At 51.2% G+C, this 27,991-nt stretch overlaps 1 protein-coding gene across 1 annotated transcript; it reads left to right on the top strand.

Moving 5' to 3' along the window:
• The first annotated feature begins 14 nt into the window (after window positions 1–14).
• Window positions 15–27,400, top strand: myo18b (myosin XVIIIB). The gene is made up of 42 exons (XM_086188227.1): window positions 15–90; window positions 4,210–4,484; window positions 5,189–5,581; window positions 6,091–6,154; window positions 6,280–6,392; window positions 7,237–7,404; window positions 7,645–7,855; window positions 8,044–8,186; window positions 8,274–8,374; window positions 9,044–9,107; window positions 10,039–10,183; window positions 10,799–10,963; window positions 11,339–11,429; window positions 11,579–11,771; window positions 12,619–12,699; window positions 12,882–13,002; window positions 13,293–13,440; window positions 13,510–13,693; window positions 14,022–14,172; window positions 14,282–14,391; window positions 14,470–14,535; window positions 14,610–14,738; window positions 14,886–15,029; window positions 15,284–15,373; window positions 15,456–15,575; window positions 15,703–15,808; window positions 16,337–16,461; window positions 17,767–17,921; window positions 18,083–18,206; window positions 18,741–18,941; window positions 19,198–19,308; window positions 19,811–19,915; window positions 20,140–20,301; window positions 20,475–20,588; window positions 20,803–20,919; window positions 21,091–21,174; window positions 21,266–21,403; window positions 21,480–21,665; window positions 23,000–23,133; window positions 24,649–24,828; window positions 26,092–27,044; window positions 27,147–27,400. Exons 1-41 carry the CDS (start codon window positions 15–17, stop codon window positions 27,032–27,034), a joined length of 6,531 nt encoding a protein of 2,176 aa, XP_086044353.1. The 3' UTR covers window positions 27,035–27,044; window positions 27,147–27,400.
• Window positions 27,401–27,991: the final 591 nt, after the last annotated feature.

Raw genomic sequence — 27,991 nt, 5'->3', positions numbered from 1 at the left:
TATTTATAGCGGAAATGAGGGCCAGGAGTGACGTAGAGGCCGAATATATCAGCCTGGGAGCACTGGGAGCACTGGGAGCACTGGGCTCCAGTTCGCCGTCTCTCCTGTTAACTTTGTTCCCTGTAAATCCACCTGAGACGCGGACTGGAGATCCTGCCGTCCCCCGGATGTGACCTGCACCGTTGAGAAAAGACTACAAACGTGGTTCAACCAGAAACACCGAGATGCGTTCAGGGTCTGTCCGTTTTTGTCAGTTATTAGGAGGCAAACCGGCTGATGCTCTCAGCCCGGAGGCTGGGCCGGAAGAAGTCCGCCCCGTCGCGTCCGTCGGGAGGCGTTGAAGGTCCAATTATTAACTGACTCGTGTGTTCTGGTGCTCAATCAGCTGCCTGCTGCTTTTTGTTGTTGGGTTTTCACATTTTTTTAAACTTTACTTGTCGTTTCCCCCAAAGATGTCCCTTAAAAACCCATTAAAATAAAATAAAAGGCCATCACTCAAATGGCCGAAAAATACCTGTAAATTACTAAATGAAGAGAAAACAGCATTGGTAGTTAAAGTCGTGAGTCTAAATCTCACATCAGCGCCGACTCAAATCGAATGCTAGAGGAACGTTTTTCAGCGTAATTTTCTTTTATTCTTTGTTGAACCGTCTGTTTTTAGTTAACAGGGAACCTCACACGCAGCCTCATGAAAAAGAACATTTCTATTCAGATCATCAGTTCAACTCAGAGCTGCTTAAACCTGAGGGGCGGTCAAATTGAACCATCCCTCGTTCTGCCGAGGATCCCCTGGGAGACCCTCCAGGACCACTCAGGATTCCCCGACCCCAGCTTGAGAACCTTTCTAATGTAGAGGGAGGTTTCCAGAGACTGCAGGGGTCAAAGCAGCACGCAGGCAGCGGCGGTACGGAATCAGAGCCACTCAGAAATTGAGGTTGTGTAAATATTAATTTCACAACTTGTGTGTGTGTGTGTGTGTGTGCGTGCGTGCGTGTGTGCGTGTGCAACATGTGTAACATATCATATGTATGAAGAGTGAGAATCACCCGTCGTCAGCAGGCTCCAAAAACCTGGAATGACCCTCATGTGACTCCGTAGTTTGTGTGCTTCCTCCATTGTGAAATACGGCGGCTCAAGTTGGCCAACGGTTCAAAAATCCCACAGCGGTAAATTAAAACCTGATTAAGACGTGATTGGTTCACGATGTGCCTCTGATGTCATGAGTCTCCTGTCCGATCATCAGTGATGACCTTCATTTGGCGACGTGTTTTCATCGGTGGAGTTTTAAGATGTTCTTGATGCAGGAACCCACTGATAAAGATAAAAGAGGTTCTGGCTTCTAGAACGCGGGGTTCTCCTGACCCCCTCACATTCTGTAGTAGTATTTGTACACTAACCTGAGTATATTTAACAAATACTCTGATACTCTGAGTGTGTTCTGAGTTTCAGGATCTACAAGTACACGTCATTCCGGAGCCTCTGTAACAGGACGCACGCTCTGATGTCATCAGCTGTCTCTCCACCATCAGGTTGCTTGTCTCGTGTCCTGTACACTCGCCACCACACTGACATCCCACCTGGCTGACATCTGTGTGACCCCGCCCACACCCCTGAAGCCCCTCACTGTGCAGCCATGGCGTTGTCTTCACGCTTGAAACTGTGGGAGCAGAAGGGAGGTGCAGAGTTGCTGCATGCTGCCTGTGGAACCTCTTAACACCTCAACCGCATGTCAGTGATGTCATGGCGAACCCAAACCCTCAGTCATTGTGGCGTGGCCTAGCTTGGCGTGGCGTGGCGTCACCTGTGAGACTCGGGTAAATTATATTAAAGAATTCATGATCAATGTGTGATTGACCAGAGAGACACAAACGCAATTAATATTTTCACACTTAAGAGACCAGTTAAAAACCTGAATCTGTATCTCTCTGTCTCTTGTGGTCCATCGTCCTCAGAGACCGACAAGAAGACAGAGCCCCTCCTCTAGGGAGCTGAGACCCAGGCTAGTTAGCTTAGCACAATGACTGGTAGTGGGTGGGAAGTGTTAGCGTAGCTGCGTCTCTGCCTGCATTAATATCAGGAGGGTTGTGTGTAACCTTGGTGATGAATACCAGTTTAACATGAGGAGACGTTGTAGTGGTAGAATCAGACACGTAGCCGGAACTACTTTCCTGACTGGGAGCAGTGATTTGACGCAGCACCTCCAAAGCTCCACTGGAACTTGGGTCAACAGAACCAAAGGTTTGTTGAGGACTAGAAGAGCGACTGCTGCTACTGATGATGATGAGGAGGAGGAGGATTCCTGCTGGACACACCAGCATCCTGGACCTGAGCTAGCTGATGCTAACACTTCCACCCACTACCAGCCATTGGGCTAAGCTAACTAGCCTGGACCTGAGCTAGCTGATGCTAACACTCCCCACCCACTACCAGCCATTGGGCTAAGCTAAGTAGCCTGGACCTGAGCTAGCTGATGCTAACACTTCCCACTCACTACCAGCCATTGGGCTAAGCTAACTAGCCTGGACCTGAGCTAGCTGATGGTGACACTTCCCACCCACTACCAGCCATTGGGCTAAGCTAACTAGCCTGGACCTGAGCTAGCTGACGCTCACACTTGCCACCCACTATCAGTCGTTGGGCTAAGCTAACTAGCCTGGACCTGAGCTAATTGATGCTAACACTTCCCACCCACTACCAGCCACTGGGCTAAGCTAACTAGCCTGGACCTGAGCTAGCTGACGCTCACACTTGCCACCCACTATCAGTCGTTGGGCTAAGCTAACTAGCCTGGACCTGAGCTAATTGATGCTAACACTTCCCACCCACTACCAGCCACTGGGCTAAGCTAACTAGCCTGGACCTGAGCTAGCTGACGCTCACACTTGCCACCCACTATCAGTCGTTGGGCTAAGCTAACTAGCCTGGACCTGAGCTAGCTGATGCGAACACTTCCCACCCACTATCAGTCATTGGGCTAAGCTAACTAGCCTGGACCTGAGCTAGCTGATGCGAACACTTCCCACCCACTATCAGTCATTGGGCTAAGCTAACTAGCTTGAGGAGAGCTGAAATCAACATCACATTATTCACATATTCAAATTTGTCAGAAAATTACAAAAATACATTTCTTTGTATTTTAATATGAAAATCTGATCACTTTCTGTAAAACAAAATAAGATGCATGTTAATAAAAACATGACATCGACCGATGCAGCAGCACGTCAACACGTTTACAGCACAGGTGAAGGTACATTGGTTAGCTAGCACACATGGTATGTGGGTGTGGAAGTTCTCCATTTCATGCCCAGTAGTCTCTCCCGTTACCGTGGTAACCAGTTCCTAGTCACTCTCCGGAGCTTAGAAAACATGACAAAACTTAATGAAACTCATGTACTTCTGAGTACTTCAAGAAGACTGAAGTACTTGTCATTCAAGCAGTGATGTATGTCCTTCTACTCGTTTCCCCAGAAGTTTATTTTGACTTTTTTTATTCCGTTTCAGCTCCCTTCCATCTGTTCCAACTGCGTTCTTAAACAGTATTTCAGTGCAGGTTTTTTCTGGTACTCGTCCAGTAATACTGGCTGATAAAAGTGCTGTCAAGCACCCTCACGTGGCTCCTGGTCTAAATCTGGTGCAGGACTTGTGCAGCAGGAGACGAGAGACGTGGCGCCGCGAGCTCGATGCTGGTTCTTGCCAGACGTGTCCAGTAACTTTCCTCAACGTGAGGAAGACTTTCCGCGAGTTCTGAAACTGGACTTCATAGTTTAGATCTCTGATGACTGCAGGTCACCACGAACTTGACCTTTGACCGCCAAAACATCTTCAGTTCTGCAAAGGCTTTCTGAGAATGAGAACCAGGACTGGACAACCTGATGACATCATAGCTAGTAAAATAGGTCCGCTGGCCACATGTGGACCAGATGTTGCCCTGTCAACGTTGGAAGCTTCCAGTGTGTCATGCCCGGCTTTTTGACCATGTTAGCTAATGCTAGCATGCTAACATGTTTTATCTCTGCTTAGCATTGAACTTAAAGACGTATGCTAGCGTTAGCATGTAGCGGGAAGCAGCGCCACAGAGTTGCTAGCATGGTGGTTGTCTTTTGGGATTTTAACTTTGAAATATGAGATTAACTCAGTGCGACTAACTTGTAACTAACTAAGTTAACAGGCTGAGTGGATGTGGGCTGTTTTCCTGGTGAACCCGAGTAGAAACTGACCCGCTAACAGGAGCCGAGCTGGAGAACATTGCTGAGAACCTGGACCGACCTTTATTGAAAACTTGTGTTCAGTACAATGTACCACATGTGACGTGTTGCTTCTGCCTGGCCTTCGGACTACAGATCAAAGAGGAGAACAAGCCGGTGGCCACGGCCGAACCCCCCCCGCCCCTGTCAGCGGTGCCGGGCGGCTTCCTCAAGCAGCTGGTCCGGGACTCGGAGAAGGAAACCAAACAAAAGGAACCGGATGTCAAAGAGGAGAAGCTGGTGAGACCTGGAGGACCATCAAAAAAACCACACACACACACACACACACACACACACACACACACACACACACACACACACACACACACATTTTCGGAATAGACTCAAAGTTAGAAGTAGAGGTTTTTTCATACTTTTTTGAGTGACAGCGCCACCTAGTGAGCAGCTCAGAACCCCAACGGGAGAACCCTGCGATGCCACACTGCCTGTTTCTGCTGCAGCTTTATCAGTTTTCTGAGTCAGAATTGTTTTTGTTCTGTGGAGACGGATCACATGACCCCGTCGGAGACTTCAAAGTTTGTTTTGAAGTTCTTTCACCGTACTGCAAATATATGTATACTGTGTATATACTGTCAATATACACATATGCAAGTGTACAAATACATCTACATCCATATGTATGTGTATAAATCAATGAACTTATGTACATGTATAAGTACATCTAAGTACTTATGTAGATGTATAAATACATTGAAGTACTAATGCATGTGTATAAGTACACCTCAGTACTTATGTACATGTTTAAATATGTCTTAGTATTTATGTCATGATTTAGCGTTTAGGGTTCTGCGTTGTATGATGATGGAACACTGAGAGTTACTCGGTTCCTTCAGGAGAGGAACTTTACTGCTGGACGTGCTCAGGATGTGATGTCAGTCGGTTCCTCTAAAGAACCTCCCTGATCCTCCCCTTCCTCCTCTCAGCCCAGCAAACTGAGCGACAACCTGGTGCAACAGTTCCTCCTCCCAGATCAGACTCCGCCCATTCTGGAGGCCGAGATGTCACTCAGAGCCGAGCAGCTGATCAACAGCAAGGAAGGGCGAAGCTCCGCCCAGTCAGACCATAGCTCCGCCCAGTCAGACCGACCGCCGTCTCAGAGGCACCTCCTCCCTTCGGACTCCCCGATTAAACTGGATACAAGACTGGCTGTAACACCTGAGCCTCCGAGGCAGCAACAGAACCTGGTGTCAAAGATGGAGGCGGAGCTAAAGAAGGAGACGAGAGAAGAGGTGAAGCAGGTGAAGAAGAAGGAGGAGAGGCTGGAGCCAGAGGGGAGGCAAGCGGACGTCACGCCGACGGAGCGCGTCCACCAAAACGTACGATGACATCATTTATATACTAGACGGGTATACTAGAGTACACACTACTATACTGTATATACTACTTTTATGATACAGAGTCAATAATTATATGTTGAAGCCGTCAGATTAAAGCATAAAGATGAAAGCAGGCATTCATCTACCGATACGATTTGGCGGAGATGGACGTTTCCATTTTGTCTTGCTTGTATTTTTATTTCTTATTAATTATTCATGTGTTCTCAACTCAGTCAGACGGCCCTCATGTACATAACGAAGCAGGAATCCATAAAGACATTCCAGTGTAGAGTGACAGGTGGGCGTCTTCAGGTGCAACAAGTCAATGGCAATGGAAGACTTGGGCTGATTGGAGGGGAGTTCATTGTGAGGAGGATAAATTTGTCCATAACGTTCAAGTTTACTTTGGGACGGAAATAAATCAGGGAATTTACTCAAAGTTCATGGCAATGAGGAGGCCAAGTTTCAGGTGTGTGTGACTCCTCCCCCATGTCTGCCTCGTGTCTCAGGTGAGAGACGTCTGGTATGAAGCAGGAACCGTCTGGCTGGTGCACAAGGACGGTTTCAGCCTCGGTAAGACATCGACCGTCACCGCAGCAACCACACACACAAACAACAAACGAACAACCCCAGCTGGATGCATGTTGAAGACGCGAAGTGGCGTTTAGTTCTCAGTTCTCGGATTGGTTGTTTTGCAGCTACCCACCTGAAGCCAGACGAAGGCACACCTGAACTCCCAGAAGGCCGAGTGAGAGTGCGTCTGCAGACTGACGGCTCGCTGCGTGATGTCACAGAGCATGACATCGAGAAGGTAGCTCGGCTTCAGAATAGCTTTGTGTTGTCGTTAGCAGAGTGACAACTCCTCCTCCTCCTCCCTCTCCTCCCCCTCCCTCTCCTCCCCCTCCCTCTCCTCTTCCTCCCTCTCCTCTTCCTCCCTCTCCTCCCCCTCCCTCTCCTCTTCCTCCCTCTCCTCCTCCTCCCTCTCCTCTTCCTCCCTCTCCTCCCCCTCCCTCTCCTCCCCTCCCTCTCCTCTTCCTCCCTCTCCTCTTCCTCCCTCTCCTCCCCCTCCCTCTCCTCCCCCTCCCTCTCCTCTTCCTCCCTCTCCTCTTCCTCCCTCTCCTCCCCCTCCCTCTCCTCTTCCTCCCTCTCCTCCTCCTCCCTCTCCTCTTCCTCCCTCTCCTCTTCCTCCCTCTCCTCCCCCTCCCTCTCCTCTTCCTCCCTCTCCTCTTCCTCCCTCTCCTCTTCCTCCCTCTCCTCCCCCTCCCTCTCCTCTTCCTCCCTCTCCTCTTCCTCCCTCTCCTCCCCCTCCCTCTCCTCCCCCTCCCTCTCCTCTTCCTCCCTCTCCTCCTCCTCCCTCTCCTCTTCCTCCCTCTCCTCCCCCTCCCTCTCCTCCCCCTCCCTCTCCTCTTCCTCCCTCTCCTCTTCCTCCCTCTCCTCCCCCTCCCTCTCCTCCCCCTCCCTCTCCTCTTCCTCCCTCTCCTCCCCCTCCCTCTCCTCCCCCTCCCTCTCCTCTTCCTCCCTCTCCTCCCCCTCCCTCTCCTCTTCTTCCCTCTCCTCCTCCCTCTCCTCTTCCTCCCTCTCCTCTTCCTCCCTCTCCTCCCCCTCCCTCTCCTCTTCTTCCCTCTCCTCTTCCTCCCTCTCCTCTTCCTCCCCAGTGTAACCCGTCACAGCTGGACCTGTGCGAGGACCTGAGCGACCTCCACAGCCTCAACGAATGCGGTGTTCTACACACGCTAACCAGTCGAGCTAAAGCTAACATGCCGCTAACGCACGCCGGACCCAACCTGGTGAACTTCTGGCCTCCGTTACAGGCCCACAGCAAGGTGACGTCACACTCCTCAGCGCCGCATGATGACGATCCTCTCACAGCACCAGGTCACAGGGGTGCGGCACTCTGCCAATCCTCAAATAACCAATCAGAACGAAGCAGCGTTTCCTATCACATCTGTCAGCTGACAGAGGGGCGCTCCACTGCTCAGCTCAAGTCTGAATTTAAGTCGTAAACCCACGACAGGTTGTTCTCGTCATTGATGGTTCTCGTTCTCTCTCGTCTGTTCCATTAGACTCAAAAGTCACGGCGAGGGGAGTCGGTGTGGGACGCTCCACCAGCTCTGGCCGCCCTGGTCAAACGGGTCTATGTGTCCATGGTCGGAACCCGGAGGGACCACAGTGTGTGCGCGGTCGGACGCAGCGGCACGGGGAAGACAACAGCATGCCAGGCCTTCACCCACGTTCTCCTCAAACAGGCCGGAACCACTGGAGAGAACATCAGCGGTGAGTGAGACTCAACTGACATCGCCGTCTGACAAGAAGCAAGACTGAGCAAATCAATAGTAGACACCTGACTCAGGAACCGCAAAGTTACCAAACCGACCAAAACCAGTACGTCTGCTTTACTTCCTCAGTCCCAACGGAAATGTCGTAGTGGGGATGTTCTGTCTGACTGTGGTCTCTGTCTTTAGCGGAACGTGTCCAGGCCATGTTCACTGTCCTCAGGTCCTTCGGCTGCGTCAGTTCTCAGCACAGTGACGCGTCATCGCGGTTCGCCATGGTGTTCTCACTTGATTTTAACCACGCTGGACAGGCTGCCAGTGGTCACCTACAGGCAAGAACCACACACGCGGAGCCGCAGCTGAGGAATGTAGAACATCTGGTCTGATGTCATCTTCTGTCCCCTGCTGTCTCTCAACAGACGATGATGTTGGACAAGTGGCGAGCGTGTCAGAAGGCTCCGGGGGAGAGCAACTTCCTGGTGTTCTCTCAGATGCTGGCGGGTCTCAGCACAGAGATGAGGTAGACCTCTGAGAACTAACTCTCTAATAGCTGAGAACGTCTACCAGCAGACAGGCAGAACATTTCTGGATGGTCACGGCGTGGAGTTTATTTGAGGGGCTCTTTGGGAACGTTCAGGAACATTTAGGGAATATTTTAGAGGAAGATGAGAGATGTTCCCTCCTGGTCTCCAGTAGGAAGTTCCTGTTGTGTTGGGTAAAGTTGTGTGAACGTTCCAGGAGGATGATGCAACACCAGTGGTGTGTCCCGCTAAAGGTTCCTGTAATATCACTGTCTGTTCTGGGAAGGTAGAGACATAAAGGGAACCACCTTCATCCTGCATGTTCCCCAAAATATGCCCAGAATATCCTGAATATTCCTTCAGTGGCCACCAAATAAAATCCCCCTAGGACTCCACACCTCGTCTGCCCAGAAATGTTCTAAGAACATTTTTCCAGGATGATCTGAATGTTCTCATTGTCCCTCATTTAAAGCCCCCTTGAAGAACTCTGGGAATGTACAATTTGCTGCTGGGGACTGGGAAGGTTCTAAAGGGAACATTTGCACTTGACCTATACAGAACCAAACAGGAACTTTTGCTTATCATCCTGAAAGTTCAGTTTGGAACGTTGCAGTGTGTTTGTCTTGAACTGTGACACTGGTTCTGTGTGTTCCACTATCGTTCTCCAGGACAGAGCTGCAGCTGCACCAGATCCCTGAATCCAACTCATTTGGTATCGTTCATCCCACCAAAGTAAGGAGAGAGAGAGAGCGAGAGAGAGTGTGTGTGTGTGTGTGTGTGTGTGTGTGTGTGTGTGTGTGTGTGTGTGTGTGTTCTCCCAGTTCTCCTGGTCAGTGAGGGAGTGTCTCTGTTGTCCGTCGGTCACATAAACTGTTAGTGTGATGAGCTTGTAGACATGACACACACACACACACACACACCTGTCAACCTGCGACATGACGGGTCACATGTCTGGTTTTTACTGGGACTCGCGCCCAGAAACACAGTCGTCACCCCAGAAAGAAGTGATGTGCTGTCAAACAGCGTCAGAGTGAAGCATCTTGGTCTTGTAGTCCATCTTGGCAGCAGCACAGAGAACGGGGACGGGGTTCTCTTGTAGTTTCAGTTTCAGTCAGCTTTCCTCTCTCAGAGCTGACTGAGCCGTGTTAGAGCGCCACCACTGGAGCCCAGACGGCTGAACGTGTGTCTGAGAGGAAGTGACCAGTGAAGAAGAAAAGATGCAATGATGTCATGTAGGTTGTTGTTGGCAGAGCTCCGCCCACTCGTCATATGTGGGTCTGAGATGGGAAACGCTGGTAGCCGGACGCAAATAACCAGATTTTCGTAAGTTTTGTTTCTCATGGGTGCTGATGGGGGCTGATAGAGAGCTAGCGAGGGTCAGGAAGGTTTGTGATGTCACACATCCCATGGCTCCACCCCTCAAACAACCTGCACAGGTGCGGTCTGATAATAAAGGAAGAGTCTCTGTAACAGCAACAACTTCTGTTAAGAAGTAAGTCCACTGAAAGGAAGTAGAGGAGGACCCACGCTCGGTTCCTGGTTTTGACTGTGTTCTTCACAGTTCCCTCCATCATTGCTGAATAAAGATAGAACCTGTTGCAACAGACTTAGCTGCTCCTCCCTCATGTCAGAAGTCTGACACCGCCCACTCGTTTGTTCCCAGGTGGAGGAAAAGCAGCGAGCGTCCGTTGGCTTCACCAAGCTGTTGGCTGCCATGGAAACGCTGGGATTCTCAGCTGGCGAGCAGAAGGCGATCTGGCACGTCCTGGCGGGTATTTACCATCTGGGAGCCGCCGGGGTGTGTAAAGGTAACAGTGACTCAGGCAAAATAGTCTTCATTTGAAAAGTTGAACTTTGAACCTCCCAAGTCGTTTCCATGAAACGGTCGAGGGAACTTTGTGAACGTAACACAAAAGTACAAGTGAATTAGATGTGAATAAACTGCTGTAATGTGTGCTGTGGTCAGAAGAGGGCGCTCTGTGCAGTGCGATTGTGACACGTAGAGTAGAAGAAGAAGGTGAACACGTTTGACCACATGATCTTCTTCCATGATACAAAATAAAAACACCGTCTCACTCCTGGAGCGCCGTTAGAAACATGAAAGACCAAGCAAGGGTGAAAGTGGCGCTGCACCGGAGGCAAACTTTTCCTCGACAAAAGTTGGTGGAGACACGACGAGTGTTTTTGACCAGGAGGCTTAAAACTTCCCATCATGCTTGTATCAGTGGTGTTCTAGACTATGATTGGCTGAAACCAGTTAAAGGTGTTGCAGAATCTACCGGTAGGCTGAGAGCCCGTCAGCTGCTTGGTGCCGGTACAGAACCTGTTTTTCCGTGTTTTGGTGGAACAAACAAACATGTAGCCCCTCCCATCAGGAGTGTTGTGGCTCAGTTTTGCTCTTCGCCAATGTGCGTCTCTTTCAGTGGGCAGGAGACAGTTTGTGAGCTTCGACAGCGCTCAGATGGCGAGCAGAGTTCTGGGTTGTGAGGGTGAGGAGCTGCACACCGCCGTCTTCAAACACCACCTCCGTCAGCTGCTGCAGAGAGCCACCGGGGGCAGCAGAGAGCGGAATGCTGATGCAGACGAAGGTGAGACAAAGCACAGAAGAAGCGGGTCGCTGGTTCATCCAGCTGTATGATCAGGAATCCACGAACACTTTGATTGGAGATTCAAACTAACAACGTGCACCCTTTGGTTTGCTGTAGTTGTTGTTAGCCTTCAAGCTAAGTACATGTGGCTGGCTCCTCCTGCATTCTAGAGACACAGAGAATGAGGGAGGGAAAAACATGTCAGTGAGCTGAAGACTCCTGGTTGTGGAAGAGCAAACACTCTGTTTAGGTGAAGAGTTTCTTTAAGCTAAAAGCTAACGTTAGCGCTCCATGAACGGATTTGGGTCTCAGAGGGTTCATCAGTCAGGATGGTACCCTGGATCAAAATGATCCCTCGTGATCTGGTGTCTGCAGGTCCGAGGTTGACGGCGTCTCAGTGCGTTGACGGGATGGCAGCTGGACTCTATGAAGAACTCTTCACCACCATCGTCTCACTCATCAACAGGTACACACCCACGTCCCAACATGCTGGAAGAACTTCCAGGTGACATCAGTTCTGAAAGCTGCAGCCGGTGACTCGGCTATGGCCACATGTGATTCACCTGAGACGCTGCTTCATGAGGAGACGGCTGACGTGTTCCTGGCGTGTTTCAGGGCTCTGAGCAGCCAGCAGCTCACGCTAGCCTCTGTGATGGTCGTTGACACACCAGGCCTGCGAAACCCGCGGCACGCGGCTGAGGAGCGCGGCGGCAGCTGGTCGGAGCTCTGCCACAACTACCTGCAGGAGCGGCTGCTAGAGTATCACCACACACACACCTTCAGACACTCACTGGAGCGATACTCACAGGTAACGCACACCTGAGACAGAAGATTTTTCTGGTTGGCGTGTCACTCTGGCTGAAATGAAGGTCTTTAATTTCTCAATAAATCAGAAAGCTTAGATGATCCAAAGACAAGGAGACCTTTAGAGTTGTCACGTTGTGGGAAATCCTCCTCCAGAGTGGCAGGTGCCTCTGTCCCAGCACTCATGCACATTTATCTGCACGTAATATTGTGATGTACCGCTTAGTAGGCTTGTGTTGACTGTTAAACTTCCCAACCTTTTTAATTATCATAATTAAACCAAAGGTTTGTTGAGGACTAGAAGAGCGACTGCCGCTACTGATGATGAGGAGGAGGAGGGTTCCTGCTGGACACACCAGCATCCTGGACCTGAGCTAGCTGATGCTAACACTTCCCACCCACCACCAGCCATTGGGCTAAGCTAACTAGCCTGGACCTGAGCTAGCTGATGCTAACGCTTCCCACCCACCACCAGCCATTGGGCTAAGCTAACTAGCCTGGACCTGAGCTAGCTGATACTAACGCTTCCCACCCACTACCAGCCATTGGGCTAACCTAACTAGCCTGGACCTGAGCTAGCTGACGCTGACACTTCCCACCCACTACCAGACATTGGGCTAAGCTAACTAGCATCCTGGACCTGAGCTAGCTGACGCTCACAATTCCCACCCACTACCCCCCACTGTGCTAAGCTATCTAGTGGTAAGCTAGCTGTCATGCGGTTGTTTTAATTGTAAAAACAAGTGACCCATCTGTTTCTGACACCTGTTAGGGTTGAAAAGACAAAGACAAACAATAATTTTGAAAAACAGAATTCAGGAAGACATCTCTGCGCTTGTGTCGTGTTTCAGGAGAAAGTTGCGGTGGAGTTCGAGTGTCCGGAGAGCAGCCCAGCTGAGGTGGTGCGTGCCCTCGACCAGCCGCCGCCCCAGGTACCAGGTGTAGACCTCTACCATTGGACTGAAACAGCAGCTGATGATACTTTTCACCACATCTGTATTGTTTTTGTGAAATGTGTGTGTGTGTGTGTGTGTGTGTGTGTACGTGTGTGCGTGCACGCGTGTGTGTGTGTGTGTGCGTGTGTGTGTGTATGTAATTGTGTGTCTGTGTTTAGGTCCGAGCAGCAGATACAGACCCCAGAGGTCTGTTGTGGCTTCTGGATGAGGAGATGGTGACACCGGGCTCCAGTGAGAACAGCGCCCTGGAGAGGCTCTGCCAGTATTACGTCAATACTGGTAACACACACACACACGCACACACACACGCACACACACACACACACACAAGGCAAGGCAAGGCAAGGCAATTTTATTTGTAGAGCCCGTTTCCACCACCAGTTTGTCTCCAGGCTTCATGGCATCATAACAACATCCTCTGTCCTCAGAGCCTCACATCGACTGAGGAGAAACTCCATAGAAAACCTTTACAGGGAAAAATCGGAGAAACCTGAGAAACCACGACACACACACACACACACACACACACACACACACACACGTTAATGGTGTATATCATGGCTCTGCAGTGCGTCAGTGCGAGCAGCCGCTGCAGTGTGAGGTCAACCACCTGATGGGCGGTGACCCGGTCCGCTACGACCTGACTGGCTGGTTCGGTCTAGTCCAGAACAACCAGTCCGCTCTCAACGCCGTCTGCCTGCTCCAGAATTCCAGCATGTGAGTGAGGAACGTTTGACAGCTGCTCATGATGCACGTCCCCCTAAACCACCTCCTCACCCTCCTCAGAGCGCCGGTGAAGGCCTTGTTCTCCGCCGGGATCTCACTGCCCCCTCTGTGTCAAGGTCTGGGGGGTCTGGAGGGCAGCAGCCAGCGCTCGCTGCAGAGGAACTGCATCATCAGGAAGACCCTGAGCGGGGGGATGGCGGCCATACGCCGACACTCACAGTGCATCGCTGTGAAGCTCCAGGCGGTACGTTTGGCTGCAGAGAGTTCTGGGAAAACTGACCTTCTGTGACATAGAAAGAACCCACACAACACACACCTGCCCGCTCGCCTTTCCACTTTTCAGATGTTCTTGACCTGAAATGACACGGAGGACATTTTAACTCACGTCTGGGAGGTTTTCTTCCGTCCAATCAGAACCTCTGAGTGTTCTGGCCCCTTCCTTCGATGTCTGTGGCTGCGCCATCAGATCTCAAACTGACCAGAACACTGGCGCCAACTGTTGAAGGAGAGGAACTGTTGCTTCTCTGGGGTTTGTCTACTTGGCATCAGCTGATTGTGTCTCCGCCCTCCAGGACGCTCTGGTGAACCTGATTCGTCGAGCGCGGCCTGTGTTCCTGCAGTGTGTGAGCGCCAAGATGGACAACGGCAGCTTCAACATCCCGGCACTCCGAGTGCAGCTTCATTCCACACAGATCCTGTCGGTGCTGCAGCTCTACCGCACAGGTCAGAACCTCCAACACGGAACCAGGAGCCTGAGCTGCCGCGCTCAGCCACCTCCTGCTGACCAACGGTGGAGGGCGAAATCCTTTATCACCGCTCATGTCTCCCTCAGGTTATCCAGAGCACATGACTTTGAGCGACTTCAGGTGTCACTTCCAGGCGTTGTCCCCTCCCATCATGAAACGTTACGCCTCCATGTTCGTCAGCCATGATGAGAAAAAGGTCAGTCACGTGACCTCACATCCCCTCACACACACACGATCTGTGCTGTCCAGCTCACGCCGTCTCTGTATGTCTCAGGCGGTGGAGGAGCTGCTGGTTGAGTTGGACCTGGACAAGAAGAGCATCGCCGTGGGCGCCAGCAGGGTGAGTGCCCCCCCACCAGAGTGTTGTGACTGCAGCCGCCGTGACTCACAGGTCTTCTTCCTGTCCTGACTCAGGTGTTCATGAGGCGTGGAGTCCTTCGATACCTGGAGCAGCAGAGGGATCAGCAGGTCACCGGCTGGCTCGTCCACCTGCAGGCGGCCTGCCTGGGACACCTGGCACGCCAGAAATACCGCCGACTCAAGGTGAGTGCCCCCACGTCCTCCTGTCTTCATAAGGACAAACCAGCAGGAAGTGACATGGTTCAGGTACACGCCTCCATCCTGCGGGGAGGAAACCGGTCATGACAGTGTGAGCTCTGAGGTTCTGGAAGGTTCTGTTGCTGTGTCCAGGTGCAGCAGATGGCCGTCAGCTGCCTGCAGAGGAACCTGCGAGCTCTGAGCGCCGTGGACAAGTGGAGCTGGTGGAAACTTTTCTGCCAAGTTCGTCCTCTGCTGGATGTCAACATGGACAACGAGAAGCTGCGGGCCAGAGAGGCACATGCACACACACGCACACGCACACACACACACACACACACATCATAGCACTATTTAAACTCATTATTAGAGGTTTTTGAGCTCAGCAGCCGGTTTGGATGCAGCAGCTGATAACTAGAATCATCAAAATCCATGTGTTGAGGGTGTCGACACGTAAACGCGGTCTGAGAGTGCAGCAGGTGGACGACCTCCGTCCACCTGCTGCACTCTCAGACCGCTGGTCTGACACCTGCTGGTGTTGGTTCTCTCAGGATGAGATTTCTGCTCTGAGACGGCGCCTGGAGAAGTCGGAGAAGGAAAGGAACGAGCTGAGGCAGACCGCCGACAGCCGAGAAAGCAAGGTTGGTACAGCCACACACACACACACACACACGTACACACACACTCGTATACACGCTCTCACATTGTGGTCCATGTCTGCAGATTACGGCTGTGACATCCGAGCTGAGTGATGAGCGTTTCCGTGGCGACGCGGTGGGTCAGGCTCTGGATGTGGAGAGGGCAGACAGACTCAGGCTCAGCAGGGAGAACAAAGACCTGCAGGTAGACCTTGGAAACTGCTGTCCTGAGTGTCCCCGGTGATGAAGTCTCTTCAGTTCATCTGGCTGCCGCAGGGATTTGGTGTCTGTTAAAACCCTTTCCGTCATCAGATGTCTCTCTCCTCACCCAGGCTCGTCTAGACCAGTGTAAAGTCGCCATGGAAACCCTGGAGAAGCAGCTGGAGGAGGAGAAACTGAGGGCTCAGACTGCTGCGAGCCACAGAGCAGCAGGGACAGGTACTGACCCATGGGGACAGACAATCACTGTCTGGACTTCAGCAGGCCTGAAGCTCCAGGCAACAGCCTCGCTTGATGTCAAATCAACAGCTCACCTTCCCGCTGCGGCAGGTAAAGGTGAAGCCAGTGTGTCGGTCGGGCGTTTGGGGGCGTGGTTCTGACAGGAGCCAGCAGGCTGGGCACCAGCAGCACTGTGTTTCCGATCCCCATTAACACGACGTCTCTGAACCACCTGACAACATTTCTTCCAATTTGCTACGAACATCTGCTGTGACTCGAGGATGAAATATGAATGATTCAGAGGTCAAAGGTCACTGTGACATCACATTAAAACAAAATATCAGGAGCATCTTTCCCAATAGAGTTGGCACAAAAGGCTATGGAGGTCAAAGGTCAAGGAGCACACAGCTGTATGTGGTGCTTGTTTGGAAGAAACGGAGCACAAATTCTTGCAGTATCAAATGTACCAACTGTTGTAAATGTTTTCATGACCCCGCCCATCACCTGTGACATCACTCCCCCACACAGACAGTGAGCTGGCCATGCAGCTGGAGTGCTGCCAAACGGAGGTGGAATTTGTCCGCAGACGACTGAAGCAGACGGAAGACAAGTTGGAGACGGAGAGACAGACACGCCAGCAGCTGGACACCAAGGTGAGACAGGATGCCGTCCTCCTACCGTGGCAACGCTGACAACAGAAGATGATCGTCACTGTTAGATGTTTATAAGTGATGACATTGTGACATCCTGAAAATTGAAGCTAATTTAAATTTGACATAGAGTTCATCTGCTGTAGCTAGCTTGTTAGCTTTATGTTGTGTTGCTAAGTAACCAAACGTTTGCACCTGTAAAATGTAGTGGCATCGACACCAGCAGAAAACTCTGATTTTTTCATGAAATACCCCAAAAACCTTAAAGGTGCCATAGAGAGGTTGAAGGGGTGTTCATTCTTGTTCTGGGGTGTGATGTGTACCCCACTAACATGCTTGGGTCTGTGATGGCTCAGAAGCTTCCTAAAGGCTCTCTGAAACCGCTATGTCACCATGTTGGGTTTAGAACGCCTCGTTTGTCCCTATTGGGTTGTTTCTGGCCTCATCTGGCAACCTCATTATTTATGCAAGTGCATGAGTTGATGGCGATCGGTTGCCGTTGTTTACCTGGCAACCTCATTTAACTACTACTCGGTGATTGGCCGCCCTCACTGTCACTGAAAAGAAAGCACTCCCACTTTCTCGGCGAACTGTCGCCGGTGCTAAGTGTGACTGCTGCTGTCAATTGACAACATTCCATACAACAACATTGGTAAGATAAGATACCAAGTAGCCACGGCCCATTCGCAGATCCAGCCGTATATGCAGTGGCGGGGTGGCCGTCGGGACAGCCAGGAGTTTTCCCGGTGGCCTGGCCCCTTGGTAGCCTGCCTGGCTGGCGAGATTCCTTCCCCCTCTAGCCAGGCCAGGCCAGCTAGCGACAGACAGCGCAGATAAAACAAAGGTCTCAATTCTATCGAGGCCGTTCCTTCAGTCAATCTGCTCAGTCGGTGCTGCTGCTGCAGGTTGAGTCGCACTAGCGAGCGACACGAGAGAGCTGCACTCACTCGGCTCGCTCGCATGATCGCCCCCTCCTGAAATATGGAGAAGGGGCGTGTGTGGAAGGGGTGGGTTCAGTGAGTGTGAGTGGGGGGGGGGGGGGGGGGGGCACTGACTGAACTGTGATGTAACACTTCAGACAAAAGCGCATTGGTCCATTTTCCCGCGGCGATTCAAAAAAGGGAGATACTTCAAACAGAGGTGATGACACTGCCTCACACTTGGTGTGTCTCCCCACAACTGGGGGACGTTGAAGAAACACCAAGAACACAAAAACGATGATTTTCATTCTAGGTGACCTTTAACATTAGTTGTGTGTGTGTGTGTGTGTGTGTGTGTGTGTGTGTGTGTGTGTGTGTGTGTGTGTAGGTGGCTTCATTGCAGGCCCAGCTAGAACAGTCCAGGAGGACTGCAACAGAGCTGAAACGTCACTGCCGCCGTGTGACCTCTGACCTCCAGGACACCCGAGTTCTCACTGACAGTCTACAGAGTCGGATGCATGAACTGGACCGCAAACAGAGGAGGTGGAGTTGTTTCTAACCCGCCGTCCTGCTCCCATGTACACAATGATGCTTGTTTTAACTCGTGTGTGTGTGTGTGTGTGTGTGTGTGTGCGTGCGTGCGTGCGTGCGTGCGTGCGTGCGTGCGTGCGTGTGTGTGTGTGTGTGTGTGTGTGTTGGACCAGGTTTGACAGTGAGTTGACTCAGGCTCTGGAGGAAGCTGACAATGAGCGGGAGCAGAAGGACAAAGCTTTCCATGAGAACACAGTTCTGGGGACGGAGATCTACTCGCTGAGGCGGAGCCTTCAGGTGAGTTTCAGGCTGGCAGGTAGAAACTTTTGTTTCTCTGATCAAACATATTTATGCCAGTTGACCTTTGACCTCCTCCTCCTTGGTGAGCTGAAGACTCCTGTTAGTGAGTCCCTGGAAGGCAAAATACACTTTTTAGCTGAAGGATCTATTCTATTTGTTTTTGAGTTCCGTTCAGCATCGAGTGGGACCAGAACCAAAGGGTTCTAGTTGGATTTTTATGGCTCAAGTCAAAGTCCTCAGGCTTGGGGGCCCACGTGGTCAACTTGGGATTTTAGATTAGAATGATTTTCTATTTTCTGTCTGTAGTCGTTATTTGCGTCGGTCCCAGGTACAACAGGATGTGCCAGTGATGTCGTGATTGGTTCTAGCAGGTGGTGGGTGCCATTATGGAACCTTGTCTTTGTCCTGCATTTGAGCCCAACCAGACGTGTATGTGGAACCCAGGCTGGGTGATGGTGACCCGTCAGGACGGGTCTCATGTCCTGACCTGCCCGAGTGTCCTGGAATAGATCGGTGATTTTATGTCTGCAGGAGAGCCAGGCGGACGTGGGGCGTCTGCAGAAGCAGAAGGAGGAGCTGTGTGCTCAGATCCGTGACCTCAGCCTGCCTGTTGACCTCGCCTCAGATTCACTTCCTGACCTCAAGAAACAGCTCCGCCTCTTGGACAGCCAAGCCGGCGAGCGAGCCGAGGAAATGGCCAAACTGACCACCAAAATGCAACAACAGCAGCAGGTGCTCAGGACATAGATCCCTCCACGTAGATCCCTCCACGTAGATCCCTCCACGTAGATCCCTCCACGTACATCCCTCCACGTACATCCCTCCACGTAGATCCCTCCACGTAGATCCCTCCACGTAGATCCCTCCACGTAGAATCCTCCACGTAGATCCCTCCACGTACATCCCTCCACGTAGATCCCTCCACGTAGATCCCTCCACGTAGATCGATCCACTTAGATTCCTCTCTCACCTCCTTTCTCTTGCCCAGGTCCACATGCGGTTTGAAATGGAGATGGAGAGGATGAAGCAGATCCACCAGAAGGAGTTGGAGGACAAAGAGGAGGAGTTAGAGGATGTGCACAAGTCGTCTCAGAGGCGGGTAGGTGGACGCAATGCAAGTGACAGCAGATGGTGAAGGTAACCATGGTTACTCCTGGGCTCCAGAGATACCTGTCCTTGCCTGGATGGGTCTGTGTTGGGTCCTTGTTCTTGGAATTACTGGAAAATTAATTATCACAGAAATTGTTTTTGTTGTTGTTCTGCAGCACAACGTACATGTTTGACTCCTCCCTCCCTCTAGTCACCATGGAGCTGTTTCCATAGTGACACAGGACTTGACATTGATGAGTGACAGTCAGTGAGCCGCTCACAGTTCAATGGAGGTTAAATCTGTGTCCTAATTTCAGTTTCTACTACTAAAAGCATCTAAAACCTCTATGAATCGTTAGCTTGTTAGCAGTAGCGCTAGCTTGGCTGCCGGGTCTGTCTGTCTCTGGAGGATTCACTTGGCAGATGCGCTGGTCTGATGATGACGTCCCGCCGGAGGGGACAGCAGCAACACGGTGGCATTGGTCATGCTGGTGTGTCGTGTTTGTGTTCAGCTTCGGCAGCTGGAGATGCAGCTGGAGCAGGAATACGAGGAGAAGCAGATGGTGATTCACGAGAAACACGACTTAGAAGGACTCATCGCTACTCTGTGTGACCAGGTATACACACACACACACACAGATATATATATACATATATAGATATATATAGATATATATATATAGATATATATATATATCTATATATATATATATCTTGGGGGTTAAGGGTCACTGAGAGGTGACATCACAGTGCTGTAACTGCAATGCAGTATTTGTAGTTTTGTAGGTTTAGTGTTCTGGTTCAGTTTTCAAGGGTCAGTCTAATGTTCCCCATCGTTCAGGTGGGCCACCGAGACTTTGATGTGGAGAAGAAGCTTAGGAGGGACCTGAAGAGGACGCACGCTCTGCTGGCCGACGCCCAGCTGCTGCTCGCCACCGTCGAGAGCTCAGGCCAGAATCTGCCCAACGGCAGCAAAGAGCAGATAGAACGTCTCCACTGCCAGGTACTTCTACACTCACCTGAGGACCACAGACCAGCAGCGCGTCACCCTCAGCTGAAGTACCGATGCTGTGTGTGTGTGTGTGTGTGTGTGTGTGTGTGTGTGTGTGTGTGTGTGTGTGTGTGTGTGTGTGTGTGTGTGTGTGTGTGTGTGTGTGTGTGTGTGTGTGAGACCAGCTGGAGGAGAGCGAGGTCAGGCGGCTGGAGGCTGAGAGTATTCAGACCACCGCGTCCCAGGAGCTGGAGAACACCCAGATCGAGCTGGAGAACATCTGCAAGCAGAAGAGCCTGGTGAGGGGCGGGGGGGGGGGGGGGGAATCCAGGTGTATTTGTAGACCAGCTTTATCGCCTCCTAATCTCTAAGGGTCCAGACCAGCTCATCATCTGCCAGGTCGATGTATGGTCACGGACTCTCACTGCTCTGGACTCACTCTGGGTTTAGAGGAGCTGCGGTTGATGTGCTGGTGTGTGAGACACTAAATGTGGTGTGTGTGTGTCTGTCCAGGTGGACGAGCAGTTGTCCCTGCTGCAGCACGAGAAGATGGACCTGCTGAAGAGGCTGGAGGAGGACCAGGAGGACCTCAATGAACTCATGAAGAAGCACAAAGCGCTCATTGCACAAGTATGAGATCTGATGAGATCCGTTGACAGGAAACTCCATGATCACCCACATTGTTGTTTAACCTCACCGTGTTACTACAAACAACCACTGTACTTCACCTTTCAAGTACCTGCTAGTAGGAGTCCTCAGCTCATTAAGACTTTCACGTCTCACCCTGCATCTCTGGTTCAGTCCTCCAGCGATATCTGTCAGATCAGGGAGCTCCAGGCTGAGCTGGAGGAGGTGAAGAAGCAGAGGCACGCCCTCCAGGAGGAGGTAAGGGAACCAAGACCACAGGAGGTTGTACTGGAGCTCAGGGTCAACAGGTCACATTCACAGACACTCTCATGTCTCTCACCTAACCCAGCTCCAGCAGTCTGTGTCCAGGGTGCAGTTCCTGGAGTCCTCCACTGTGGGGCGCAGCATTGTCAGTAAACAGGAGGCTCGTGTATGTGACCTGGAGAATAAACTGGAGTATCAGAGAGGACAGGTCAAGAGGTTTGAGGTAAGACCAGATGATCACCCCCCCCCCTCGACAGAGTCCTGTGTGAGGTGGCATGAGTGTGTTCTGACCCGTGAAGGTCCTGGTGCTGCGTCTGAGGGACAGCGTGGTTCGTCTGGGTGAGGAGCTGGAGCAGAGCGCCCAGGCTGAGGCTCGTGAGAAGGAAAACGCCCGCTACTACCAGCAGCGTCTGCAGGACATGAGGCAGGAGCTGGAGGAGCTGAGCCAGAGAGAGCAGGACAGCAGCCGTCGGCGCATGGAGCTGGTACAACACTTCTGCTACAAGCTTTTACTCTGGAAATGAACCCAGAACACCAGAAAACCTCCACGCCATCCATTATTCATCCATTAAAAACCTCCTCTCTGGTGCTTATAAAAAGTTCAGAACCCCACAGGGGACACAGTCAAAAGTAGAGAGACTTTAAATGTATATAAAGTAAACCAGACAGAGGGATGCTTTCATGAAAAATATATACAGTGAATCTATAGCTCCAGCCCTCGGTAGAGAGGAAGACCACACGCCTCTCACCCTGGGGGCTGGACAAAGCCTCCTCACTGCAGCGCTGCGTAGCAAGAATTAAATCAAGAGTGTTTATAGAAACGTGAAACCAGCAGGAGCAAACTACGATGTGCAGGTGCTAGTTTGTCCCCTCTGGGCTACTGTAGAGCCAACATGGCGCCTCTGGATATAAAAGCTCACTTTTAGATAACAGAAACAGGCTTTTATTTATTATTTATGATCCCTCTAAATATTAAAGGCTGCTTTTAGTTCTGTTAAAGTTTGACCAACATTTCAGATGTTAGTCAACTTTCAGATCCTGTGGTTCAGGGATCTGATGGCCTGTGCCCGCGTCTCGTCCCCCGTGTGTCCTTGTCCCCCAGATTCCAGCAGATATGTGATGAAATGATGAGCAGCAACATGTAACTGCTGCTATAAAGAGAAGCTCCAGTTAGCAACACTCCTGGCTAGCAAAGATGCTCACCACTGTTTCTGATGATGGTTGAACTCCGGCACAGCAGCCGTCACTTTGACCTCGGAGCCGAGAAGCAGGTTCAATAATTATTCACTTATCAGCACAAAGCAAACAGCACATGCACAAGGATGCCCTTTACCAACCTACTGACACACACACACACACACACACACACACGCTCACACACACACGCTCACACACACTCCTCCTCCGCTGCTGTTCTTCATGTCATCTCTCCTCATCCTGCTTTCTCTCTCAGACTGTGATTAATCCTCATTGTCTCTTCAAGGTTACCAACACACACATTCATACATGGTTGTGTCTCTATGACAACCACTGCACCCACACCCGTCGCCTCAAAGCCAACAAAGCCAACAAAGCCAATAACTTTGACAGCATCAAAGTCTGTGTGTGTGTGTGTGTGTGTGTGTGTGTGTGTGTGTGTGTGTGCACACGCACTAAGGCGCGAGACTGACCCGAAAAATTCAATTAATTAACAAATATACCCGATGGCTGTGTGTGTGTGTGTGTGTGCGTGTGCGTGCGTGTGTGCGTGCGCGATGAGCTAATATGTGCTGTGGCGGTGGAATGAACCCCCAGCTCATCACAACCTTAAACCTCTCAGGAGATGCAAGTGGAGGAACTCTCTGCCGTCAGACAGGCCCTACAGGCCGACCTGGAGACGTCCATTCGCCGCATTGTGGATCTGCAGGCCGCCCTGGAGGAGGTGGAGTCCAGTGATGAGAGTGAAACTGAAAGGTAATCACCCCCCCCATGCCCGCCCTGCCCAAATGATCACAAGTGTTTGTGGAAACTGGACCTCTAATTCTCTGTCCTTCAACCCAGCGTTCAAACTGCAGTGGAGTCGTTGACTCGAAAGAAAGACCTGTAAGAATCTCGGGAGTGTGTGTGTGTGTGTGTGTGTGTGTGTGTGTGTGTGTGTGTGTGTGTGTGTGTGTGTGTGTGTGCGTGTGCGTGTGCGCGTGTGTGTGCGTGCGTGCGCGCTGCTTCAGATTGTCTGGCTGTGCAGGTGTGACCTAAGCGTCCCGTCAGGCCTGCTCGTGAACCTGCTCTAACATCCAGTATGTGAGGATGTACCTGCTGGTTTGAGGGTCACGTCGACTTCCTCCCTCATCCAGACGCACGCATCACGTTACCATCACTGTGGTCTGATGTGTCACAACAGGAAATGGTGACATTTGGTAAAAAAAAACCCTCCCTTAAATTCACAAACCAGTTTCACACTTTAGGTGTTTTGCACCATCATGGCCAGCTGGTACTGAAGAACCAGACCCACCAGTCCAGCTGAAGTCAGTGCTCCAGACCTCCTCCACTGTTCACTGGTGGAGGACCAGGACCACTCCTCTTCTTCTTCCTCTTCTTCTTCTTCTCTGGTTGGATTGCAGTCCTCTGGTTGATCTTTAAAATCTCTCAAGGAGAACTTGATCACTTATTTACAGCGAACAGGTCAAAATGTTGGAGTGACGAGGCCATGGAGAAGATTTGAACAAAGTGTGGATGAAAGCTGCGTTGCGTCTTTTCACAAGACGACCAACAAAAGTGTTCAAACACACTTGTGAATCAGGTTCATTTATTCTTCAGATTTAAAGAATTCATGGAATTATTTGGGAAAGGGTGGTGACCACTGAACTTGACTAATTTGGAGATGACGTCGTTTCGGGAATTGAGCGCTAAGAAGTGTTTGATGGAGGTGAAATACGTGCCTGCATGGCTCCTAACCATCTATCCTCTCTATATATTATATTATTTATACAACAATGAATATTTCTTTACATCCAAAATAAAAAGTGTTTTTCACTTAAAGACAGATGAGGATCAAAGATGAACCTCTGATTAGTCCGTTTAACTTAATTCGGCTTTGTGTAAAAGGATGAGTCGACGTGGGCGGATTATAATCTGAATGTTCTGCATGTTTAAGTGTTTGTACTCTGTGACTTGAGCAGAACCCAGTGGTGACAAAGCTCACCATGCTAACGTTAGCCGTAGCTTCTTCTAAGTGTTCTTGCCTTGACTGATGAGGAATGTTGATGATTCAAATGTCATCGATGATTTCGCTGATTTGAATCCCAGAAATCATCCTGCTGTCCCTGCTGGCTTGCGGTGGAATCATCAGTCAGCCTGCAGAGCTGCCATCATGTCTTGATCATTCATTAATGCGAGCATGCTCAGAGCGGCTAACTGCCAATGGCTGCCTCCTAGAGGTTGGGAGTTGTGTCTTCTGCAGGGGTGGATAAAGTGTGCTTTGCCCTTCAGTGACTCAGTGTCCAGCGTTGGCTCCATCGGGACGGAGGACGTTGGCGAGGGGATTCGCCATTGGCTGGGGGTGCCACGAGGAGGATCCCGCGGCAGTGCCTCTCCCTACAATAGTAGTACCATCAGCGGCCATGGGGGGCGCCAGTCTGCTGCTGACACCATGAGCACCTACAGCTTCCGGTAAACACCACGGAAACTTTCATGCAGCCGAGTTTTTAGTTTTAACAGATTATCTGATGAAATGATCTACACACGTAATGGTAACTTTCCCGTCTGGATAACCCCATTTAGCTTGCAGCAGTAGCTAGCCCTAGCCCCATTTAGCTTGCAGCAGTAGCTAGCCCTAGCCCCATTTAGCTTGCAGCAGTAGCTAGCCCTAGCCCCATTTAGCTTGCAGCAGTAGCTAGCCCTAGCCCCATTTAGCTTGCAGCAGTAGCTAGCCCTAGCCCCATTTAGCTTGCAGCAGTAGCTAGCCCTAGCCCCATTTAGCTTGCAGCAGTAGCTAGCCCTAGCCCCATTTAGCTTGCAGCAGTAGCTAGCCCTAGCTCCATTTAGCTTGCAGCAGTAGCTAGCCCTAGCCCCATTTAGCTTGCAGCAGTAGCTAGCCCTAGCCCCATTTAGCTTGCAGCAGTAGCTAGCCCTAGCACCATTTAGCTTGCAGCAGTAGCTAGCCCTAGCCCCATTTAGCTTGCAGCAGTAGCTAGCCCTAGCCCCATTTAGCCTGCAGCAGTAGCTAGCCCTAGCCCCATTAAGCTTGCAGCAGTAGCTAGCCCTAGCCCCATTTAGCTTGCAGCAGTAGCTAGCCCTAGCCCCATTTAGCTTGCAGCAGTAGCTAGCCCTAGCCCCATTTAGCTTTGCAGCAGTAGCTAGCCCTAGCCCCATTTAGCTTGCAGCAGTAGCTAGCCCTAGCCCCATTTAGCTTGCAGCAGTAGCTAGCCCTAGCCCCATTTAGCTTGCAGCAGTAGCTAGCCCTAGCCCCATTTAGCTTGCAGCAGTAGCTAGCCCTAGCCCCATTTAGCTTGCAGCAGTAGCTAGCCCTAGCCCCATTTAGCTTTGCAGCAGTAGCTAGCCCTAGCCCCATTTAGCTTTGCAGCAGTAGCTAGACCTAGCCCCATTTAGCTTGCAGCAGTAGCTAGCCCTAGCCCCACATGAGCTCAAGAATAAAACTCTCTAATGTATAAGCCACACCCCTTCTGTCCTCCCAGCCATGTCTGCTTCAAAGTTTTTACCACAACTTCCATGTCCCGCCATGAGCCCCGATCATTTAGCACAAACGCTAAGCGTGTTCTCCTGCGTGTTGCTTGAATCTTCTTGTGTGTTCCTATCATTAAATGTTTTCGTTGTAAATCAGTTTTTATCTCTGGTCTCAGAGGTCAGAATCCTCCTGCGTCTCTGGCGTCAGTCCTGATCTAATGACTTGTTTATACTTGTGTTGCTCTAAAGTTCCTGCAGGGATCCGGATGAAGAGGGTTCCGAAGCAGGAGGAGTTGGCTCCAGAGGTCTGGCCCGGGCGCCGTCCTCCTCGGCTCTGTCTGAGCTTCTGGAGGGGCTTAGAAAACGTCGACCAGGTGCTGATGCAGGAGAAGGAGGAGCGGGCAGCACCGTCTCCCTCCCCATCTATCAAACAACTGGAGCCTCCACCATCAGGCACAGGGCCTCGACGCTCTCTCTCGCCCCTGACGACGTCCCGGAGCCGCGGCCTGGCCCCGGCATCCTCAAACCCTCCTCCCCACTCCTGCCTCGTGCTGGCAGCTCTCGCTCCATCGGCAACCCGCAAACATCCTCAACCGCCTCTCGCTTCAACTCCAGCGTGTCTCCCTCCTCTCTCCCCTCACTGCCCCGCCTTTCCTCCTTGGCATCGACGCATGTCCTCCGCCATCACCCTCCCTCGCTGATCATCCCAGAGGAGGACTCGGACGAACCGCTGCGCTCCGTGACGACTCCGATCCAGCGCTCCCCTCAGGCGCCGAGGAGGTGCATGTTGGGGAGTCTCGTCTCAGAGGATGGAGGCGAAAGCTCCCTGGGCTCCGAGCCTATGGTCTTCCAGAACCGCCGCCTGCTCGGGGATAAAGGTCATGATGACACAGCCTCTGACATACTGCCCGCCATCCGGAGAGCTCAGTCCACTAGCAGCCTGGCCAGCTCAGTGCGGGGGGGCAGGAGGGCGCTCAGCGTCCACTTCGGAGAGCTGCCTCCTTCAACACGCAGCCGGCGAGGCTCAGAAACTGAGTCCTCCAGTTCTGGTGGATCCGGAGGCAGTTTTGAAGCTGCGGGGGCAAGACGCAGGATGGAAAGGCCTCAGGGAGAAAGACTTGAGGCGGAAGGCAGCGAGGGGGGGGACGTGGCCTCAGTCATGAAGAGGTACCTGAAGAAGGAGGTGGACTGAACCCGGGGAGGTGAGAGTTCACGTTCATGACCAGCGCAGGTTCTAGTTGCTTTGGAGTCCAACCAGAGATTTTTGAAACTCAAAATTATGACCTTTGTACATCTCGTCTCAGATGTCCGTCCCTTCAGTTCGCCATCGTCTCTCTCCTTCCTGTGAGATTCGCACGAAGAACGAAAGCTGCTACACCTGCAGTCGAAAGAATGGCAGGACGGTGCTGGACATGCTGATGTTCAAGCCAAAGGTCAAAGTCAGCTGTTTTTTCCCCCCAAAATTTGTATCTGAATAAAGGATCAAATGGACTTTGTGAGTATCTTTCATCGTATAAAGAACATGCAGTTTTTGTAGTTTTTAACCTGGGGTACCACGACAGACGTAAGAATCTGAAGCTCCTCCCTCCCTTTGTTTCCGTTGAGGATTTTAAACTTTCTCAGGGGATGTCGGATGGACTGTGGACAGTGTGGTTCCATTCTGGTTCCACACTCAGACACTTTAGCTTTTGTTTGTCTCCGTTAGCTTCAAGCTAAATATACGTAACTGGCTCTTACTGCATTCTCGAGTAACAGAAGTGATGCTGGAGGGAAAAGTATCTTGAATAAAAATTCAACTTAAATATTGTCGGCTCAAGACTCCTACTAGTTAGTACTTGAAAGAGAAAATATACATATTGAAGTATCACCTCAAGGTTAAACAATAAGGCGATCATTTAGTTTTACTGTCAACGAATCGTTACATCACCACACTAGCGCCACACTGTGGTGGTTTGACAGTCAGGATTTCTTTCTTCAACTCAGCTCCATCAGTTTCTGTGTGTAGTCGACATTTTCATGTCACACAAATCCATCCATCCATCCCTCCCTCCATCTTCTCCCTCTCCTCCTGTTGAGGGTGGTGGGGGTGGAGCCTATCCCAGCAGCCTTCCCCCTGGACAGGTCACCAGTCCATGGCAGGGCCAACACA

Source organism: Aulostomus chinensis, chromosome 19 (genome assembly GCF_037954235.1).
Source record: "Aulostomus chinensis isolate RoL2024-O1b breed Wild chromosome 19, RoL_Achi_v1.0, whole genome shotgun sequence".
In the NCBI taxonomy this organism is placed as follows: Eukaryota; Metazoa; Chordata; class Actinopteri; order Syngnathiformes; family Aulostomidae; genus Aulostomus; species Aulostomus chinensis.
The sequence above is the reverse complement of the archived record's forward strand: the minus strand, read 5'-3'. Positions and strand labels throughout refer to the sequence as shown.

Bases quoted from the DNA above. Each gene is read 5' to 3' on its own strand.
- myo18b (XM_086188227.1), top strand. From the start codon at position 15: ATGAGGGCCAGGAGTGACGTAGAGGCCGAATATATCAGCCTGGGAGCA. The intron at 18,942-19,197 runs GTGCTCAGGACA...TCTCTTGCCCAG, and splicing joins AAATGCAACAACAGCAGCAG to GTCCACATGCGGTTTGAAAT. The intron at 20,302-20,474 runs GTACTTCTACAC...GTGTGAGACCAG, and splicing joins TAGAACGTCTCCACTGCCAG to CTGGAGGAGAGCGAGGTCAG.